At 47.0% G+C, this 22059-nt stretch overlaps 2 protein-coding genes across 2 annotated transcripts; both read right to left on the minus strand.

The window, feature by feature from the left end:
* Positions 1-3107: 3107 nt before the first annotated feature.
* Positions 3108-5173, minus strand: LOC144943223 (B1 bradykinin receptor-like). The gene is made up of 2 exons (XM_078870564.1): positions 4662-5173; positions 3108-3829 (listed from the first exon to the last, which is right to left on the minus strand). Exons 1-2 carry the CDS (start codon positions 5171-5173, stop codon positions 3178-3180), a joined length of 1164 nt encoding a protein of 387 aa, XP_078726690.1. The 3' UTR covers positions 3108-3177.
* A 2223-nt stretch (positions 5174-7396) lies between these two features.
* On the minus strand, positions 7397-22002 carry GID4 (GID complex subunit 4 homolog). Its single transcript, XM_078863346.1, has 6 exons — positions 21700-22002; positions 20203-20262; positions 19590-19697; positions 17162-17263; positions 16278-16408; positions 7397-15554 (listed from the first exon to the last, which is right to left on the minus strand). The coding sequence occupies exons 1-6, from the start codon at positions 21838-21840 to the stop codon at positions 15491-15493; spliced, it is 606 nt and encodes a 201-aa protein (XP_078719472.1). The 5' UTR covers positions 21841-22002; the 3' UTR covers positions 7397-15490.
* Positions 22003-22059: the final 57 nt, after the last annotated feature.

A 22059-nucleotide genomic window follows, 5' to 3' on the forward strand; every position in this document is an offset into this window, starting at 1 on the left:
TGATGTAATCAGTGTGAACCGATAAGGTGCGAAGACCAGCGGGGGATTAACCATTTTTATTTTAGCAGGTAAGGCCCCCACTTAGCCATGTCGCTCTTTTTCAGAATCAACCTGGCCTCAAATGATAGTTCAACGAAGTTGCTTTTTGTGGAAATGTATAGCAGTCAAATACTCTAAAAGCATATTTCTAAATGTGCAGGGGAAAACCGGAGGCTCCGAAGAAAAGTCCACGCGACCACGGGGAGAGAGACACGCAAACTCCAAATATACAGCAGCAGGCATTGTAAGGGTCTAGAATCGATCTCACGAACTTCTGTGTACCAGGAGAGTACTCTCAATATAACGTAAGCATACAAGTTGTTTTTAGGCACTCACCATAATCCATGAATAATATCGTCAACCAATTCCATAACGCGCTGTCAGAGAGGTCCGAATGGATTCCTCGTCACATGAAGCCGATGTGGAATCGAATTGTGGGAAAAGACAAACACGCCTACGAAGTAATAACCTGGCACTGTGTACCGTACTTATTGTTTGGAAATAGCAATAATGTACCTTCAACATTTTATGCGATCACTAATACATGTTCTACATCCCATGATAGTGTTAATATACCATTCAGTCGCGTATACAATGATTCCATGCAATAGTTTATTCAGAGTATTAAATCGTGAGTATATATATAAGCACAAGTGCAGTAGTACTATGGTGAATTATATATCCGGAGCCCATCTTGGGCTTCTTTAGCTTGTATATAGGCGTTAAATAACGTGGCAATTACACAGTTGAATAAAAATTCAGTCCACCTATGTTGTTTCATTTTAATGTTAAACTTATTCGCAAAATCAGTGCACACGTTAAATAAAATTATGTATAGACTGTACATCAAATCCAAAGGTTAACGTACATAACTTCAAAGGCAACATTTTACATTTTATGTTGATAGCCAATACACAGGGTTACCCTTCAAAGCCTGTCTATGAGGCTTGTTTACATGTTTGCAAACCTACAACATCACCCGTGCATGCGTCTGCTCTCGTCAGATCTCAGAAGCTAAGCAGGTTTGAATAACGCGGTAGGAGATGCGTTCCTGAAAAGTGCCGCATTAAGTGAAAAACGCGTTAAGCGAAAACAATAAATAATGTAATGACGATAATGTTTGGCGGGATACGATAGTTACAAATATAAACATTCTTTTTTTTACTAGATAAGGCTCATTGAGCTGTATAGCTCTTTTTCAGAAGCGACCTGGCCACAAATGATCGTTCAACAAAGTGGCTTATCACGTGGAAATTTATCGCAGCCAAATACTCTAAACGCATGTCTCGAAGTATGGACGGAAAAACCGCCGGCCCCGAAGAAAATTTAACGCGACCACGGGAAGAGAAACACGCAAACAAGACGCAGCCCAAAAACATAAACACACCGGCAGCCACATAGATGATTAATTTGAATATTTAGCAAAGTAAATCTCTATATTTAATATTATTGGAGTTTTGTTGTGTAGTGATTAGATAAACTCTCATCTCGCCACACTGGACAACCTGGTTTAACCTCTGGCGCCTAAACACCAGATTGGAACAACCCAGGTTCCCAGACGTTGTCGGCTCAGTGCGCTGACCCCTGAACCACGCAGCTCTTGCATGTTTAAAGTAAACACGAATAGTCTCGTGATAGCCGCAGACCGTTGAGCCAGCACCGCTGAGATCCTGAGTTTAAATCTGGATTCCAGTCACCAGCGATTAAACCAGGATCTCGTGTATGGTGGTGAGTTGATGTCCTCATCAGCAATTCTGCACAAACGATTGTTTTATTGAATTAGGCAACTTTTCCAGAAATCTGACTGCCATGCAACGAATATATCTCTGAGTGTGAAAGTGTAGCACCTCCGCTTAGCACGGTTATCTACGTACGGTGCTAAAAAAGTTCAAGATACATACACTAACAGGCAGTGACGTGGGTGAGGTCAATGACTGGGGTTGCATTGCATGTTAGACACGTCCCCCTCAGTGTGGCAGATGTGAAAGCTGCCTCCCCTGGTGCTTTTTCATTGCAGTTTCATGACGAGATCAGCGAGCCTAAATTTCTTCATACACATACGTGAAATAAGTTCCCTGGATTATGGAAGGCGAGGACATGAAATGAAGGGGTCTACAAACATTACATTGGTGACATACTGAGATAGTAACAGGCACGCGCTTATTGCCCGCGCTCCATCCAGTTGCTGAGGGGTTGCGCAATCAGAGGGGAGGCTGAGCTCATTGCTGCCTCACCTCTCGTCTCTTCCTGTATTTGCAGAGCTCCGCAAATGTGGCGATTTTGACTATAAAAATGATTGTAATCGTACAGAAATTACAGTTATAACACAGATCAGTGGAAAAATCTTAATATTATTTTATTTGATTCTTTTTTTTACTTTTCGTAACAGCTATTTTCATTGGAGTATGACAGGTGAGGCTCTATCCTCCCCTGCCTCCCCTGACCGCACGTCCCTGCTAACAGGGTTCTCAGACGAAAGTCTGGGATATAACCTCCGGCGGGCCGTCTTTCACACACACCGGTGACGCAATGTCCTTTCAGAATTTCCTCTGGACGTCTCATCTCATTGTACGACACGATAACACATTTTGGATATACGATTGTGAGCAAACAAATCCACCCCACCCAAGGACGTAGCCATGGAGTCAACATTGGGGGGGTCCAAATCTTCTAGGGGGTCTGGGGGTCCCCCCCCCCAGAAAAAAGATCTAAATTTGAAAACGAATTTCCTGTCAAAAATATTTTAAAAATCACTAACACATAGGATTGACTTTTTATGTATTTTTTAACAATAATGTCTAATAGTGTATTATATTACATGTATCTGTTTTTTCTTGTTTACTTTTTCCTGTTTCATTGTATGTAATGGCAGAGATTAGGAATTTATAAAATACAACCATAACCACAATCATATAAACAGAAATCTATTTTATAGTAATATATTGGGGGGGGCATTTTTAGCATATTTGAATATGGGGGGGGGGGGAATGTGTCGTCCCCCCCAATATATATTATAATTACGCCTTGACCCCATCCCCTCCCAAATCTTTCGAATACAAGCTAGTTAAATGGAAGTTAAATCTCTCGAATAAGAGGAAGTTAAATCTGGCCACAGCGTCTGCGCACCAATGAACATCTTCACATGGAGGAGGACGCTTGCGAAGACGTGTGGCCCACACTCGCGTGCTCAGCCCTGCTCCTGGACTTCGAGGCGATGCTCGAGGAATTGGACGCTTGGTCTCGCCTGCAGCGAAGCACCTGGAGCGCCTTGCGCTGGAAGGCCCTGCTCGCCGTGAAGTACAGCGCCGGGTTGACGCAGCTGTTGAGGAATCCGAAGTAGGTGCTTATCTGGCTGCACAGGTTCCACAGCAACTCCCACCAACATTTGTCGGCCAGCACGTCGGTCTTGAGGAGCCAGCCGCAGCAGCTGTTGAAGTGGAAGGGGAACCAGCAGACGAAGAAGCCCACGACCACGGTGGAGATGGCCACGATGGCGCGGCTCCTCTCCTGGTCGCGTGCCCCCGACGCGACCAGCTCCCCGCCGGACCGCGTCGACACCCGGGAGCGCAGGAGGCTCCTCCGAATTCGGAAGCCGCACACGCCAATCGTGGTGAAGGGAAGCACGAAGCCCAGGACGTCCAACAGGATCCTGTTGACGACGTTCCAGGCGGGGCTCGGGTAGTCGAGGAAGCACACCGCGGGGAGGTCGTTCTCGGGTAAGGGCCGCACGTTGCGGAAGATCACCACGGGGAGGCCGAGCAGCAGGGAGCAAAGCCACAAGGCGACGCACCTGGGGGGGGGGGGGGGGGGGGGCGAGACGCGCGGGGAGCCGTCAAGGACGAGGGGCAGCGGGGGTGGCTCAGGAGTGTCATCTTTCATTGATATTGCGCCCTCACTAGGGCGCTGAACAAAGAGTTACATATTTGTACAGCAGAATAGTGTGATGAGATAAGTTGATGAGAAGGATGGTCGTGCGTGATGAATATGATGATGATGCGTAGAACAAACGATGATGAACACCACAGTGAGTGGTTGATGACGAGCGAGTGAGTGTTATGGATGGGTGGGGAAGTTGGGAAGAGGGATGGAGTTAGGGATGGGAAGGAGAGTTGGGGTAAGCGAGGGAAACTGAGTGATCCATAATAGAGTTTTTTATGGTTAGATCACGTAAATATATAAATGTGTCGTTTAAACCTGCCAACACCCGACACAGCCAACTAGTAAGGGTTGTCACATAAGGGAAAAAGGAAAGAGACAGTGAGGCTGGTTGACGTTTAGGAGCAGTTCCAGCGTCAGGGGGCCAAAACCGAGAAAGAAGAGAATGGTGATAGAGCACAAGGAGGAGGGGGGGCAGACAGAGACAGCTGGGATTGTGAACAGAGAGGGCGAGAAGGAGCGTACAATGCAAGTGAGAGCAACGGGATGGCTGGCACGGCTGGGATTAGGATGAGAATGATCACGCACAGGGCACTTTATTGGCACAGCATGGTGTGTGGTGCATCTCGTGAGTTTATGAAATCCGTGGTGTTTGGTGCATCTCCTGCGAGTGGATGGAATCCGTGGCGTGTGGTGAATTTCCTTGGAGTGGATGGAATCCGTCCGACGTGACTGGCACAACGCACCTGAGGCGTACACGCGACACGCGGCGCTTCGCGTGGGACTGCATGGTCTTGCAGATGACCTGGTGCTGGTCCAGGCTGACGGCCGTCAAGAAGAAGACGCTGGCGTACTTGTTCACGTACAGCACCGCGTTGGTGGCGCGGCACATGAAGTCGCCGAAGGGCCAGTTGAGGCCCCGCTTCACGGCGGTGGCCCAGAAGGGCAGGTTGACGACGAGCAGCAGCTCGGCCACCGTGAGGTTCGTCACGTAGACGTCGGCCACCGTCTGGGCGCCGCGGTGCAGCGCGTAGACCAGCAGGACGGCCAGGTTGAGCACGAGGCCCAGGGCAAAGGCGGTCAGGATGAGTACGGGGGTGGCCGAGGTGAACGTGTCCCAGGTGGCCGTGAAATAAAGAGAAGTGTTCGAGCAAGGCTCGAGGACTTTGGAGGCGTTGCCCCTCTCGCTGTGGTTGGCCCACGCGGTGCGGTTGGGATCGAGTGACGTGACCCAGGAGATGTTGGAGGTGGTGGACATGGTTTTTGTCGTTGTCTTCTTTTCTGGACGGATTTCAATCAAGTTCCGGCGGCCAATGTGTACTTTCCTCAAGGAAAAGGCGAACTTGATATGACCTGGACACTGGATCGTCAGAACAGAATTGATTCGAGAACAACAATTTCATGCACATAAATGTAACAAATTTTAAGATTTCAGATTTTCAAGTGCTTTTGGCATACCAATGTGCCTGAAGGAGCATTGTTTATGGGTAGTATTGAGTCTATGGGCAGTGATAATAGGGTTTTCCCCTTTTTTATGGCAACAAAGTAGGTATTAAGATGTTAAAACACCAACCTGAAACCTTTTTACAAGGAATCATGTCTGCATTAACCCCAATGATTGTGGTCAGAATGCAAACAAAAAAAGTCTGGTAAGGCTATACGGGAGACATTTGGCTGTGATCCATACAGGTGTGTGTGTGGTCTGTACAGGTGTGTGATGCTGTACAGGTGTATGTGTTCCGTACAGGTGTGAATGCACCTGACTCACCTCCAGCCTCCAAGTTGTTGCTCCCACACAGAGTGCTGCACAGCGACTCAACGCGCTTCGCCCGTGCGTGACCCACCCTGCCCGCGCCTCTCGCAAGCCAACTTATACTCACACACACGCACGTGGACACACGGATGCACACGCACTAATCTACCACCCTCACAGAGTCCGGCCGGGAGGCGTGTGAGGGTGTGGGCGGAACACAACAGAGGAGGAGGCGATTGTCTGGGTTCAGGCGGTTCCAGAGAGACCAGCATAACGACTGCGACAGAAGAGCAGTGCAAAGTGATGCATGATGAGGTACGGGGGTGAGTGGTTACCAAAAAAACATCTCAAATGTCTCAGCTACGTCACACATGATCGTATACAAACCCGCACCACAACAAAAATGACAACTGTTAATGCACTCAATTTGGGGCAAAAATCAGCTCTGAAATTAAAATATCGGGTTGACTGTCATGGGGACCTTGAGGTCAGTTAAATGGCTCTCAGGGGTAGTTCTATGATATCCGCTTCCGTGGGCCGTTCTCTAATCCAGTGCTGTAATGGGTTGAACTGCTCTGCGAGAGATGCGCATGGTCATATCTTCGTCTCGTGAAGTGACGCCTACAGCACATTTGGAACATGGGGGGGCGGGGGAGCTCATGGGAGTATCTCAGGTGCGCCTCCACGGAGGGCACATCAATCACGTGGCATGAATGCGGTCCCGATAGAGGCAGAGATCCCGTTACACAAACAACCCACAACTCAAATCAGTAAACGCTGGCTTATGCTATAGCAGTGGCTGCCTATGTAGATTGCTAAACAGGTGATGTTGCTGGCACCTTTGTAGAAGCACTCGGCTCGCGACTGGAAGGTTTTGAGTTAATGCCAAGGCAGAGGTTAACGGCTCTTTCTGTATCCCTGTGTGTGTGGGGGGGGGTATAAGACAAACATGCATACACACGAAGAGGCCGTGTTTCGATCCACGTCTGGATGACGGACGGGTACTTGGTCATACCTGAACACGCAGCTCAAGGCGGACTGTGCGTGGGATCGTAGCACTCGCATCACGTGAAGCTGTGGTCCTCATCCCGCCACGATATTGGTTGTCTGCTCCCCAAGGCACGGAGCCGTATTCGGAAAATTCGGCAGCAGCTCAAGCACATTTTAGGGGCCATGAGTTGATACCTGCATATTACAGTACAACAGTAATCGTATCTAGCCCCAAAACTGCAGCTACTACGACTTTGAACAAATCACCCGAAATGCGTCGAAACATAACATCTCGGAAGCCAAGCAGATTTTGAGCCTGGGTGATGCTGCGATGGGTAAACCACAGTGCACAGCATGTTATCAAAAGGGGACCGTGTAGCAAAATACAGTAAGTCCTCGTTTAACGCGGGAGATGTGTTCCTGCTAAGTGCCGCTTTAAGCGAGCAAAACAATCCCCATGTATAATGTAAGGAGAAGGCTTGGCGAGATACGATGTACGCACACAAAACACAGAACGTGAGAACAGCGAAGTTGTGCACGGTACAATATTCTATCTGCACTGCCCTCCGATTCCCACAACGCATCCCCCTGCATGTTGGTCACCCATCCAAACAAGACCCAGGCTTCGTCCTGCTTGGCTTGCGAGACTTGAGGAGATGGGGCGCACCCAGAGCTCATTCGCTCGCTCTGTCCGCAGAGGGTGACGTGGTCACAGACCATTTGAGACCGACGAACGGGTATTGGTGAACACTCTTTATTTACAAGCCTTTAAGACGTGCAAAACACTCGCCTACAGCAATCATGCACGGGAAGTGTGAAACACGGCACATTAAAACAACTCGGGTAACCCGCGTGCCCACATCCCGTCACATTCTAGACACGCGTGTGGACAGCGCTACGGTGCCCGACCATATGTTCTCACTTAAGCGCACGCAATCTGCATGCCTTTGGTATAAAAACGTGTCAAAGTTATACTATATCTATTTATATATGTACAACTTACATAGCGCGGCGGCATCACACTCGACACTATGTAGTGAGTTTACTCCTTTATTAATGTTTTAAGCCCTAAAAAATGTTGTACAATATACAAATATGGCTTCTAAAAGGTGTTCGCCAGTAACGAAACGTGTATAACTCTCTAGAGGTGACGAGATGTTAACTCCCTCGCCTGGTGTGCGGGTCGTGGGTTCGATCCTGACGCCTGCCGCTGTGTATTTGGAGTTTGCATGTCCACACGGTGGTCGCGCGGATTTTTCTCCGGGTCCTTCAGTCCCCCCCGCCCCCATTTAGAATCAACACCACGCGTTTAGAGTGTTTGGTTGCTAAACATTTCCACAGAAGCCTGTTGAGCTATCATTTGTGACCAGGTCGCTTCTGCAAAAAGAGCGACAGAGCACAGTGGGCCTAACTTGGTTACATACAAACAAGTTTCTAGTCAGGTGAGTTTGAATTTCTGCAGCTTGTCGTCATCTTACAGAATGAGTATCCTGTACTCTTGTAGAATATGCCGCACGCAACTTTGAACTTTTGGTTTTCAGTCCGTGGGCAGGAGGCAGCAGTGCCGCTTGCATGGAGGGATTGCCCTCTGCGTGGTGTTTGTGTCGTGCATGCCTCGACTACCGCACCTCGACAGAATCCTTTCAATGGAAATGCATCTCCGCTTCATGCTGTATCTTCTGCTGGCATCTGTGAATCGGCAACGGAAATTCTACATTGTAAGGGCAAGGATCGATCCCTCTTAATCAAACAATCATTGTACAGGGTGGTCCATGTCTTGTGCCCCCCCCCCCGTAATTATCTAACGTAATATTTTTTAAAGGTTTATTTAAAACAGAAATGAATATGCAAAGGGAGAAACATGTTAGAGGTCAATTAATTAGGGGTTACACGACTTCTGGACCAGCCTATAGATGCTTATTAATCCAACCCTGGAGATGGATCAAGACAATACAACACTCGTATGTGGGCTCGTGATGATTTATGACGGTGACCCCTATAATCTCCAGTTTATAAGAAGCTCCGGAAAGACACACTCCAAACTTGTACTCGATGTCAATAAAGTTATCAAAATCTGGTCACACACCTAACCTATTAATATAAAAGGTGAAAAAGTGCCTCGTATTGCGAATACTGCCCAACCCTTGCGTATGATGATGAAATTGTATGAATTGTGAAGATGCTGATGGAACACTTTTATGAAGATCATGACGCAGCACTTGTATGGATGCAACACTTGTATGATGATCATGATGATGACGGTGAGATTGTCAAGTTGATAGTTAAGATTAGTGATGATGATGATTAACCCCCTGCTGGGATATGAACTGGCTAACCTACCACAATGAGAGCAATGCTACAAAGACCGGACTGACAGATGTAAAGTTAAGCCTTGTAAACCACGTACCCTGCTTCCACTGAACACAGCCAGTGGGCTGTCCTAATTTTTACTGCGGCTGTAAAAACCATGACATAGTATGCGTCGTCAGTTTCACAGCGGATGTTAAAGATCCTCCAATGGCATTCACAAATGTAAGCCAGTGTGTCAGCGTCAGGATATAAATATACCTAATGTAACACAGCAATCATTGATCCCTACTGGCAAAATAATGCCCCAGGTTACTCTTGCAAAAGAGACAATCCCAGTCTCTGGTTACACAAAAAAAAGTTAACATACATAACTCATTGTGGACAGGACTGTGTCGAAACAAGATGTTACCCTCTTCATAGATGTATGTAGATTTGTATGAATTCGCTGGAATCAGTATATCTATATGTGCACACGTACACACTTCATAAGTGGCAGGACATGTAGAGTGGTTTGCTGTTATTCTGGCTCTATACCATCAATGACATGGGAGATGTCTATGCCATAATTTATAGGGCAGTTTTGGTTTCCGCAAAATCCACAACAACAAACCAGTCTTGCAAATCAACGGAGACATGTGGAAGCACTTCTTAAAAAACAAAATGTGATTCGTGCATGATAGAGACGGATACAACTGCATGCATAATTAAAACATGCCAAGCAATAGAATGTGGTAAACTGCAACGTACTCTGTACGGTGAACAACACAGTCGTCAACCTCCAATTATCGTCGTGGTGGAGGGGGCAATCACCAGGGCTGGGGGAGGTGGCCCATCGTCTGAATGGATGTCAAACATCGACTGCATGGAATCTACCTTGGTTGAAAGATGCAGTGATAGACGGATAAAAGTGGAAAGACACTGCAATACATCAATGGTTAAGGAAAGTCAAGCTCCAACGGCCCTGAAGACTAAATGACTAAAATCGATTTTTGATACACAGCAACCCCACTGATGCGCAGGCCACAAAAAATGTCTGAAGAAAACTCTCAAAGCGATTTAATTGCCTCGATTCTGGGCACAATTCCAATACGTCGGCCCATCGAGTGAACACTCACCATCTCCCCGTGGTAAGGTGATTGCAGACATGAACCAAGGGGCCTGCCATTGCGTTGGCGTGAATGATTCACGCCACACGCTGTTATGTGGAGCCTAAAGATCCAAAAGAGCAATCTGCCCGGCCTTAGATGGCTCATGCAATGCCCATAAAGAGGGGGGGGGGGGTGATAGTTTGTCCCCCCCAGCCCTCACATCAGAGAGGGCCTCAGGAGGGCCGTGAGCACAACCTTTTGGCGATCCTGGGTGCATCGCCCATGGCAATGCCTCCATCGTCACTGGAGCACCAACTTTGCCTGCCCTGGGTCAACGTCCCTTCAGCCTGCTTTTGAACATCACTAAATCTTGTCTTTGGGCCCCCTGCTCCACCGAATTATAGATGAGAACCTTTAGCAATTTTGATCCTTGTTACTGTGGAGAAAAGGGCAGGGAAGCAAGTGTAAAAGTGGACTTAACGACGCGGCATGCACAAAGCGGGGAGTGATCGCCATGCATCGTGTTACAATAACATTGTGGCAAAAAGTGGCGTGAAGCTCAATACAGGCAGTGAAAGTGCAGAACCTTCACCTTCCCATTAACAAAAAATAATAAACATCAGCGACATTTTCCATTCAAGCAGGAAAGTAACATTAGCAAAGCAAATTAATTAACATCATATCCTCACTGCGTTACCATTCCTTCTCCCTGGTAGTCATAACGAAAACGTCACGCTCCGTATATCAAGAATATAAATGGTGGGGAAATTTTAATAATTTATATATAGCGAAGATGTCAGTACCCCCACTGCAGAATTCACCATTTACAATGGACTGCAACCTCAACTACCCAAGGCATACATTTATATATAAATATAAAGTGTTACATACATAGCATTATTAGTGTGCTCATCAGGAGTGCTTTCCACATTCATGTTACATTTCAACACCCAAAATATTGAACACATAAAACTTATCAATATTGCAAAAAGTGCCAATGCTGTTTAATAAATTATACATTATTTACGGCATGTTTTAATCACCCCACACGGTAGAATGCAACTCAGTCTTGACATCAAACAGCAAGAGTAAATCAAATGCAATGGAAATCCAATGTTGATCAATCTGGCACTTCAAACGAGCGACGTGGGAGATGTTCGTTAGCTCCGAGGAACGGAGCGCGGCTGATTAACGGAGTGCTCGACATTGGAAACCATGAGTGTTTTCCATCTACACAGCTCACTTCCATTGTTATGTTAATTAATAAAGACCACAATGCGCTGCACATGATAATTTGTTTTGGGAATTCACTTATTTTACTGAATTCACAAGTAACTTAGATTTTTTTTATGTGCCCATAACGACTGTGAACTGACAGCCCAACGCTGCACAATGCATTTTCAAAGAGTTGCGTGTTGGACAAAGAAGGCTGTAGTGTGATGGTAGTGATGAGTATGGAAACTAGGGATACGTGCAGCATTTACCCAATGTGCACAAAAACAAACATCTAGAAATGTATCAAAGCTGCAGCAGTCAACTCTTGACAAGTGTATGGCACAGTCCGAACATGAATGCACCAGCGCGTGCAGACCGGGCTCCTGCTGTCCCGAGCAAGGAGGGTAGCTACCTCGTCGATGCATGGCACACCGAGCCAATACTGTTCCTGCAAAGCTCGCGAGCGCAGCGTTCCCATTTGAGGTAACTGAATGCAATGCAAGTCACTTTGCAGCACCACAACTGCGTTGTCAGTCCGCAACACTGCCCATATACTGTATATTTTTTAAAAGATTACCAATCATAAGACGCCAAAGATTCACTTCACAGGGATTCCACGTACGCGTGTCCTTCAAACACCACTCATTCAGGGGCGTGGTGCCTGTTACATCCATTGTCTGAACTAAACCTCGTTATTTCCAATTACGGCTTTCAACGTAATTTATAATCTGCACAGCGTGGAAACCCAGCTAACAATAAGCCATCGTCGCTTTGCACAGTTTACATTTAAAATTTCGGGAGTTCAGTTTTCAATGTTTAAATTTGTTCCAATTTTTATGGCACAGTACATATACCCACTCACCTGATGTTGAGAACACAATCTACCCGTGTACCCTTTCCCAATAGTGGACCTCTGCACTTCTAGGTAACCGATTTCATTAGAACACCCAGTTCACAGCCACACTTCTTGGACCATCTTAGAACGAAAACTTCCACCTGCCGACGTTGTTTTTGGTTCGTCACCAATCCACGGTTGATCTGACTTTCTCTAGCATGTTGCTAGCCTTTGGCGGACACTCTTCCATTTGCCATCATTATACTTTAAATGTTCCAGACAAGCAAAACCAAGTGCATTATAAGCAAAATAAATACATTTCTTTTGCACATAGGCCCCAAAATAAATATACGCAGAGCAAGCACAAAAATGTATAAGAATAAACTGCAAACGAAGGCTTGACTACAGGACTGCAGCGCAATGTTCCATTTGATCGTCACCAAAATCCCGAGGTAAGTTATAGAATGCATGCTCGGCTTTCCTCGTGTTTGGAAACCGATGCCCTCTTCGTGAGTAAGATGACAGTAGTGTCATTGTTATCTAGCAGCATTGTGACATGCCACTCAATTACCACTGACAAACATTACTTATCCCATAAAAAATAACATAACAGAATCACCACCCAATATATATTTTTTTCAAATCTCGTACACGTGCGCGCGCAATAATCATGCGGCCGATGAAATGTCCACGAGTTACCAAAATTATAAAACTTGGAACATTGTGATGAAGTCCAAGAAAAACATGGTTTTTTGAAAAGCAGTGTTTGAAAGCCAAAGCCCAAGTGTTGACTGTAATGCCGATGAAGATAAGGTTGAGTTCCAGGAGAGCCATCCCTCGATTTACGAACGGTATCTTTACGAAATTTCGTGTGAATGCAATTTGCCAAATTATTTAATGGGATTTCACTACGGCGCTCGCCGTGAGATCGAAAGAGAAGCGACGTGGGAGGCTGCGTCATCATCGACCCGCGGCAGCCTCACGGAGCGCCTGCGGTGCGCCTGCGGTGCGGCAGCAGCAGCGGCAGCGGCAGCAGCAACGCCTCCACAGCGCCTCGCCGGTCATCTTTTGGCGAGTTCCTTGAAGAGGTTAATTATTTTTTTTTAAATTATTATTCAAGATTATTCAATCTTTTAATATTTATGTCCTTTATTAGTGATATAGGTCGTGTATATTTTTAGGCTAAGAGTAGGGCTGGAATGACTGTCCGAAACACATGCCTAATCTTGAGTATTAAATTAATGGGAAAAGCTGTTCCGATTTACGAAATGTAGTTTTAGCGTGTTTTTTTTTTTAAGAACGCACTGCTTTCGTAAATCGAGGGATCCCCCTGTTTTCTCACTCGAGTAAAAAAATCATACAAATATACACAGAGTATCTGTAACAAGCTGTTCAGAATCTCATGGTTGACATGCACACAATGACACATTCACGGGCGTTACGCAATGTGCTCAGCCCACGGTCAACTGAGTTTTTTGGGATACCGATGACAGCCCAACAAACCTGCGTACTCGACCCAGAGCCCTCCGATCCACATTCACATTTCTTGTTCAATCAAAAACTTACGACCAGCCAAACAGGTGCGATCATGGTCGTGAATCAACCCGCTCACTGCCACAGTATGCATTCTTGGTGTCATTTGAGGGAGAAATTACGAGCAATGTTGGCCGAAACAAGAAATAACTACCGCCTAATAAAAGCCACACTGCCCGAGGATAATGATTACAAATGCAAAGGTTTGTTCTGTTTAAACCCCTTAGGCAATGTTTGTCTTTAGGTTCTAAATTACTGTTGTTTCAATGTCCTTGCTTCCATCAGCCGTTAGGCATGGTTACCATTCACAGAGGGATAATTTAATTCTTTGCTCGAATAAAAAGTAAAACTCACCGTGAATTCAGCCACACGCATCCACTCTGAGTGGCGTCTTATGCGAGTCTCAGTCATTTACGAAATTTTTCGAAATTTGTCACCCAACGCGAGATTCTATCTCTCCTCATTTTGCATTCGCAAACAAATGGCACGAGCGGCAAAAGCACCTCGAACGAAAGTGGTGCACGCCGCAGGTGTTGGGTGCGATTAAGAACACTGCTGCGGCGACACGGTGCATCCGCACCCTTCTGGTATCCACCGCAGCTCCATTACTTTATCTTCCCTTGCGAACACACTGCAGGGAGATGTACGCACAGCATGACAATTCTCCACGGGTCGGCTCTCAATTTCCATCAGAGCCACCTTCTAGGGGTTTGTTAGCGATGCCCTAAGGCCGTGTCTCCAAAATAAGTTCTTGCATTAAACAGCCAATTGCCGATTAGGAGATTGGACACAACTGGCATGCGGGGTGGTAGGGGGTGGTTATAAGACCTGCAATAAATGAAACCCGCTTGCTACACGTACACGCCCAGCCCCTGGGGTTACAGGGAGCCTGCTTCAACTCAAAATGGCACGGCTCTCCCGTTACACTCTCCCTGCAGCAACATGTCACGCGACAAGCCCGCCCACCACTCCACTCTGTAACCACCAGCTCGCCAAGGGTGCCCTATGGGGTAGGGCATGCGCCCAGCCAAGCCACGGCAAGGTGAATGCGGACAGCTGCGGCGCGTGGGTTATGAGTGGACGTATCGCACGAGGTTGTCGCGCGACAGAGAAGATGCCACAACCGAGGACCACTGTAAACAATTCCACAAGGAGCCAGTTACCCTCAATGGTCAAATCCAGCACGGTTTGGGGATGACACACTCAACAGTTCTGAAATGGTTGGGTACAAAAAGTACGCTTCCATTCCTTCGTGGGCCCCAGAGGTCTCACTCTTGCTTGAGAAGACCCCTACAGCCCCAAGTTCCACCATGAGGGGGTTGGTAGCATTGCAGATAAAAGCCAGCACCAGAGGATTGGGGCGCATCGTCATTCAGCCTGAGCATTTAGTATTCAAAACAATCTCGTGCAGCCTGACAAAACTCATTTAAATAAGAATCCAAGATTTAACAAACGTTAAAGAAGGCCTTTTAAATTATTGCCCACTTCTCATCAGAGAACACACGCCAACGCACGCACGTAGCACAGCACCAAAGGCCAGTCTCCATGCAGCACGTCGCCATGACATTGAGGGAAGCCTCTCCCAGAGAGTCGGGTTCAAAGGCTTCGATTTATCCTCGCTCTTCAGCACCACTCGGAGCCACTCCGCCGCTCCCTCATCAGTCGTTCATTCGACAGGAGTCTCATCGGAGGGGGAGCACTTAATTCCTGGAAGCGAGCAAGGACGGGTGGTGGGCACGGTGCCACCCGCGCGCTCTCAGGAGGGGGGGGGGTCCTGCCCGACCCATTTGCCCGCTGTACAGCGTGGCACGGCACGCGAGTACCCGAGAAGGTCAACAGCGTCCTCCTCTGCTACCGGAACATGTAGATGGCGATGCTGCGCTCCGGCACGTGAGTCAGGTTCAGAGACTGGTACCTGCGGATGCACCACGCAACCGTTACTTGACACTCGCTCGTACGTTGCGTACAGCCCCTTTTGGTGGCGGATATAACCACATTTGCCAATGTGATGTCACTGATCCTTACTCCCCATGTATCGATCGTTCAATTTTAATGTGTAATTTAATAGAGGGACTGCGAGTTGTCTTGGTGTGGTCTGGGAGTGTTGTTGTTTTATTTGCCTTGCACAATCTTTCATTTAAGTGTTTAAAAAAATGGCAAGAATTTACATACTTCTGTACTTACTTGATTCATTTATGATGACTTGCTTATCTCTATATTTCACTACTATCGTTTTATTTTGGGGTTTGGTTGTCGTTGTAACTTGCTCACCTGGCCCTTGTTGGACATCTGTTAAAAAGAACAAATTCCCCCTCCAGTCTAAATAATGAGTTATTATTTAGTCAATACACTCCCGGACGAGTGATTTCAACCTGGCTACAAATGATAGCTCAATGAGGTGGCTTATCATGTGAAAATTAACAGCAGCCAAAGACTTGAAACGCACGTTTCAAAATGTGGGGGACCCGGGAGGAAAATCCACACGACCACGGTGAGAACATGCAAACTCCAAATACACAGCAGCAGGCGTCAGGGTCGGGATCGAACCCACGACCCCCTGCATACCAGGCGAGGGAGTTAACATCTCCAAGCCACCACGTTGCACTATACAGTGTTCTCCAGCTTCCGGAGGCCTCACCACTCTGAACTCTTGTGGAAGTAGTATCCCTCGATGGAGGCGGTGGATTTCTGTAAACAGATGTAATAGAAGCCAGCAAACGATGCCCCGTTGATGTCCCGGATTGTGTGGTCCGGTACCAGGAAGTGTTCCTGTTAAATTGCGCACAGCGGGGTCCCAAAGTTACAATCAACAAAGTCTTAAAAGTAGAGACAACCCAATAGAAATGACATCTCATCGCGTATTCACAAACGGAGGCTGTTTGTCTCGGACTGTCCAACACAAGATATCTGTGAAAAAGCTTCAAAGATCATTGCATTCCCCCTGTCTAAATACAGATTCTGATTATGAAGCTTCACTACTTTTTAACAGAAATAAATTAAGAGCACCGTGGTGACAACCTTTAGTTTGGTGATAGCGTTCTTGCAGTAACATCACAGGTCTCCTGAGCATAACTTTAAATCGGATGTTTCTCCTTCCGAAAGCTTCAAACTCATGTTGGACAGCCCAAGACATGCGTCCGATGTCCGTATCATTATTTTTAAAGCAATTTTTAAAGATCATAAAACCCAGAAATTCTTCTCCACTGTAAACTTTTGATAAATCTCCAGTTTTTTTTATATGGGCTACTTGATGTATTAAAGATATCTTTCATTTTTTACATTTATTTCCTTAATATATGTTGACATTCACAGCCAAGGTAAAATTGCAACCTAATAAAGAGCACATTTATTCTGGAAACAGCACCTAACAACACCACAGAGCCATGCCAACTTCCAATTCCTGTACGTAGCCAATTGTAGGTATCCAGTAATGAGCATATTGAAGAATGAGCACATTGAAAACATTTGGTACCCGGTTGCTTAGTGTTTAGAGTAATACTGTTGTAAAATTATCTTCTGTACCTTCCATCGCATGAAGACAAAGTCGCTAATCTGAAGCTCCTGGTAGTCAAAATCGTCCGAGTTGAACACTTTGGCGAACTGGTAGAAAGAAAGAAACTTTCCCTGGAGTACAACAGGGAAATTGGTAATTGTCAGACATCGCATACCAGTTTTTTTTGTCCAAAACAGCCATCAACAGAACTGATAATCATCACACAGCTTAAGTGGAATTGAAGTTAACTCAATTGTCATGTCAGCGCCAGTGCTGCGTTCGGATTTAATCACATTTTTCAAAATAATGCGTTGAGTAGATCAATGCCCACAGCCCTGCATGACACAGAACTCGATCCCTCTGCACTCCCGCCGGAACCAGCCATGGCCAATACACGATGCCAATAGAGTAGGCGGACACGTAATCATTTGACTCGGTTGACAGATTACACATTTACTGTACCCAAATGGGTTCTCCCTGATCGCCAGTGGTCGCGAATGTTTTCATGGAGAAATTTGAGACAGATGCCATCCACACATCCACCCTACATCCTTCCTTGTGGAAGAGATACGTAGATGACACGTTCTTCATCTGGCCACATGGCCAGCCAGCACTAAACCAATTTTTCAACCACATCAATTCCATACACCCAGCCATCAAATTCACCATGGAAGTGGAAAAGGATGGCAAGTTACCTTTCCTGGATGTTTTGATCGAGAAGAGACCTGATGCCTCGTTGGGACATTCTGTCTACAAGAAAGCCACCCACACGGATGCCTATCTAAAACCTGACTCCCACCACCATCCAGCCCAGAATAATTCCCTCATCAAAACACTACACCATAGGGCCCATTGCATCTCCGACCAGCACCACCTAGCCAGTGAGCTGGAGCACGTACACCAAGCCCTCAGGATGAATGGATATTCTGACCGTACAATCCGTAAAGCTGTCTCCCCAGCCATGGGGAGACAACCATCCGAGTACCCAATCAAAACCATCACCTTGCCATACATAGCAGGGGTTACCAAAAATATTTCCAAAATCTTAAAGAAACACAAGATCCAGGTTCGTTTCAACACAGTACATAAAATCCGTGATTTGATCCCATCTGTAAAGGATGTGATTCCTAACATGCAATATCCTGGTGTCTATAAACTAAGTTGTGGCTGCGGCAGCAGTTACATTGGGGAAACGAAACGACATGTCTCGGACCGTGTTCGCCAACACAAGGCAAATCTGAGGCAAGGTAGGACCAATACATCTGCCGTTACGAATCATTGTTTTAACGCTGTGGGCACACACAATATTGATTTTTCCAAGACGAAGGTACTCTGCAAACCCACTGGCTATCATTAGAGATTTGTTCATGAAGCCATCCAGATATATAAACACGGACACAACTTCAACCAAGAAGATGGGTACAAATTGAGCAATCATTGGAAGGACGTGATTAACCAGGTACAGTCTTAACCTGCTGTGATGTTTCCATCCTTCCTGCGAAATTTAGCTGACTCTCCGAGTTGCATTATTAGGTTGGATGTCTTTGTATTGACAGGCTGGATGTCCTACTCACTCAGTCACCGATGCAGTGACATAGGCAAGTCATCGATGCATCGACATACAATACAATGGCCACTTACACAGCCTCAGGGAGACCATCTCAAGCCCCGCCCTCTCACCCTGAGGCTGCACCTATCTCAGCCCTACACAAGACCTTGTTCCAGTAGCTTTCTCTCTCTCACCTGAAGACGGTCGCTTGTGTTGCGATCGAAACGTCGTGATCTATTAATTTTCTACCTACGTGACTTTACCGAAAGAACCAAAGAGTATGGATTCCTGCAGTCACGAAAGCTTCAAATCTAGATTTCCTGTACTGTTCATGTAAAAGTCACTCAATAAGATGACAAAAATAATAGGCGTCACCCATTCTGGCAATAATACAGGAGGTGTTAATATTTTCAAACACCAAATAGACACCTATTGCAATGCATCAAGTCTGCATTAACCAGACATCATACTTGTGGTAAAACAAAAATAAAAACAAACATGCCTTCATCATGTATGCATTAACCACACATCATACTTATGGTAAAACATACATACATACATACAAACAAACATGCCTTCATCATGTATGCATTGTCTTTTGATATTTGCATTGCCTTTGTGCTGTTCGCCTTTTTGGCATTCTCTGGTCTAATACTGGTGAGACAAGGTCATAAAGGAGGTGTAGGCCAATCAGTTCCAAAGACAATGCATACATTATCAAAGCACTTTTGTTTGCATGTTTTACCACAAACATGATGAGTAGCCCTGAGTAGCCGCATCGTATAAATGCAGTGGAGCGAGAGATATTCGCTTTATTGCGATGACAAGTGGCCCTCCCACGAGCTGCCCAAGGCCGTGCAGTCCCCTGTGCTGTGCTGCCCCCTGTCGTCAGGATTCTGCTGCCGTACCCAGTGCTTGCGATCCACGTCCTCATCGGCATCCCACTTCCTTGTGAGGAACGGGCGCTTTGGGCTGATTATTTCACCGTCAAAAAACGTCGTCAGCTCCGGGTACTCCTTCACACACACACAGACAGATGACACGCACATTGTGTAGAATTGTGCTGTCTGAGACATCGGTGGTCGTGAGACTTACATGTTTATTATTATTCTTTTGTGAGGTTGTGACTGTCTTGGGAGAATTTTGTTGAGGCCATAAACATTTAATAATATCCCGTCATAACTAATCACAATCGGCAATGTTGTACATGCAGTACCTCGTTTAATTTGGCCAAGGCGTGGCAGCAGAGCCGCAAAGTTTAATCTCAAAAGTGCCGAGTCGGAAATTTGAAATGCATGAAATCAAATAATAAATATTGCAGCAAGGTTTCAACAGCAGCAGTAATCAATCAGTGAACTACGAAGGTAAGTTCAATAAGTAAACGTGTAACAATTCGTGAAACTACACACACCCAACGAGTCAAGATTAAGTAATAATGTGCCACGCATAGACACAATTATGCTGCACGCATTGTAAATTGACAAACTGCACGAAGGGTCTGCCAGACCAAGGCAGCCTCACCTCCGTCAACCCCTTGATCTTGAGGTAGCCGCACAGGAAGGCGCTCTCCATGTCCACGTGCTGCAAGGGATTGACGACACACACGACACACACGGCACACACAGCAGCAGCACCGTTAGCCGATGGTGTTTCGATTGGCCCAATTGGCATATGCCACCGAAAATAACTAACAACCCTTAATTCGGTATGCCGAGGTTGTCCAAAAGTCAAGTCCGTTTGTGAGAACACTAAATTGACAAAGTGCATTATTATAGCACCTTAACATTGTAAATATTCCTTTAAACATATACTGTAGCTGAAGATTAGTGCTGAATACAACCACATTTGCCAATGTGATTTGAAACTTTGATCCTCATCCGTGTATCGATAGTTCAACTTTAATGTGTAACTTTATTGAGGGATTGAGGTCATTTTATTGAGTGTTGTGTCTTGGTGTGCTCTGGGAATGCAGTGGTTGTTGTGCTGCCTTGCCCAAACTTGAATCTGAAAAATTGGAAGGGATTTATATACTTGTACAATTCGTACTAATGCACTTTTTTTACTTAGAGTGACTTGCTTACATTTTCTCTATTTTGCACTCCTATCGTTTGTTTGTGCATTGTGTTTGTTGTTGTAACTTGCTGACCACCCGCCCCGACTGGAGGACATCTGTGAAAAAGAGATGCATGGCTCATCAGATTCCTCCTGATTCTGGCCCACACCCTGCTCCCATGGGGGTAGCATTCCACACAACTGTGCAACATCTTTGTGCAGTAGAAATGTTACTTCACTTCATTTTGCCGAGTGCATTATTAACTTTAAAGCAAGTTAAACTTACACTTTGTTTACATTTACTTCCGTCTACTCAAAATAAGCAACACCGACTGCTCCATTGCACTCGTCTGTGGGTCCCCCTTGATCCTGGTTCGTCACGATCAACCCACTGCTGCATTAATATCTTCCCCAAGCTGCTGCACTACCCTGCAACGTAAGAATCCGCACAGCACCTGCTACTGCACCACCCGCCGATATCATTGGTCCGTCTCCACGGTGCAGGAATTATCTGGGGATGGTGAGGCTCAGCGCGCTGGGCCGCATCCAACACAACCACAGGGCGCGCTCCACGAGACAACTCAGCCTGGACCCCCCCCCCACAGCCCAAGCCGAGACACGCTTCTCAGCCAGCCGTCGGTGTCGCCAAACCCGTGCAGTGTCCAGCAACAAAGTGTGACACAATGCCCGGTACAACTCAACTCCTGCCACCCCAACACAGATGCCGGTTCCCGGACTGGCCGGGTCGACCCCTCACTGTGGCAGCAGCTCTCCTACCTCGGCTGCCCCCTCCGCCTCCTCTCCCGACTTAAATCGCCGCCGTCGCCCGAGGGAGGCCGCCGTTCCCCACGCGAGAGCTGCCGCCAACAGCCCCGCGGCCTTCCCCACGCGGCACGCGAGGTGCAGCAGGAGGGGGGGTCCCGCCTCCTCCTCGTCGTCCCGGGAGGTCACGCGAGCAGCACTGACCTGCAGCACGACCTCCACGTCGTACGACTTGCCCTTGCTCTTCTGCTGCCCGCGGAAGCGCGCGCCGCTGTACAGGAGGCCCGCCACGGCGCCGGGCTGCGCGGCCCACAGCGGCGGAGGCGGCGGCGCCTCCTCACCCATCGCCGGCGCCTCCTCCTCCTAACGCAACCGCGCAAGCCACCGCCGCGCTCGCATCTCGCTGCGGCTTCTCGTTGTTTGTCTTGTTGTTGTTGCCTTGTTGTTGTTGTCTTGTTGTTGTTGTCGCTGGAGCACCCCGCGCGTTTCTCGCCTCCCGCCCAACGCCGCCGCTCTCCGCCTCCTTCCTCCTTGCAAAACAACGGGGCTGCCGATTGGCCTACG

Source organism: Lampetra fluviatilis, chromosome 1 (assembly GCF_964198595.1).
Source record: "Lampetra fluviatilis chromosome 1, kcLamFluv1.1, whole genome shotgun sequence".
In the NCBI taxonomy this organism is placed as follows: domain Eukaryota; kingdom Metazoa; phylum Chordata; class Hyperoartia; order Petromyzontiformes; family Petromyzontidae; genus Lampetra; species Lampetra fluviatilis.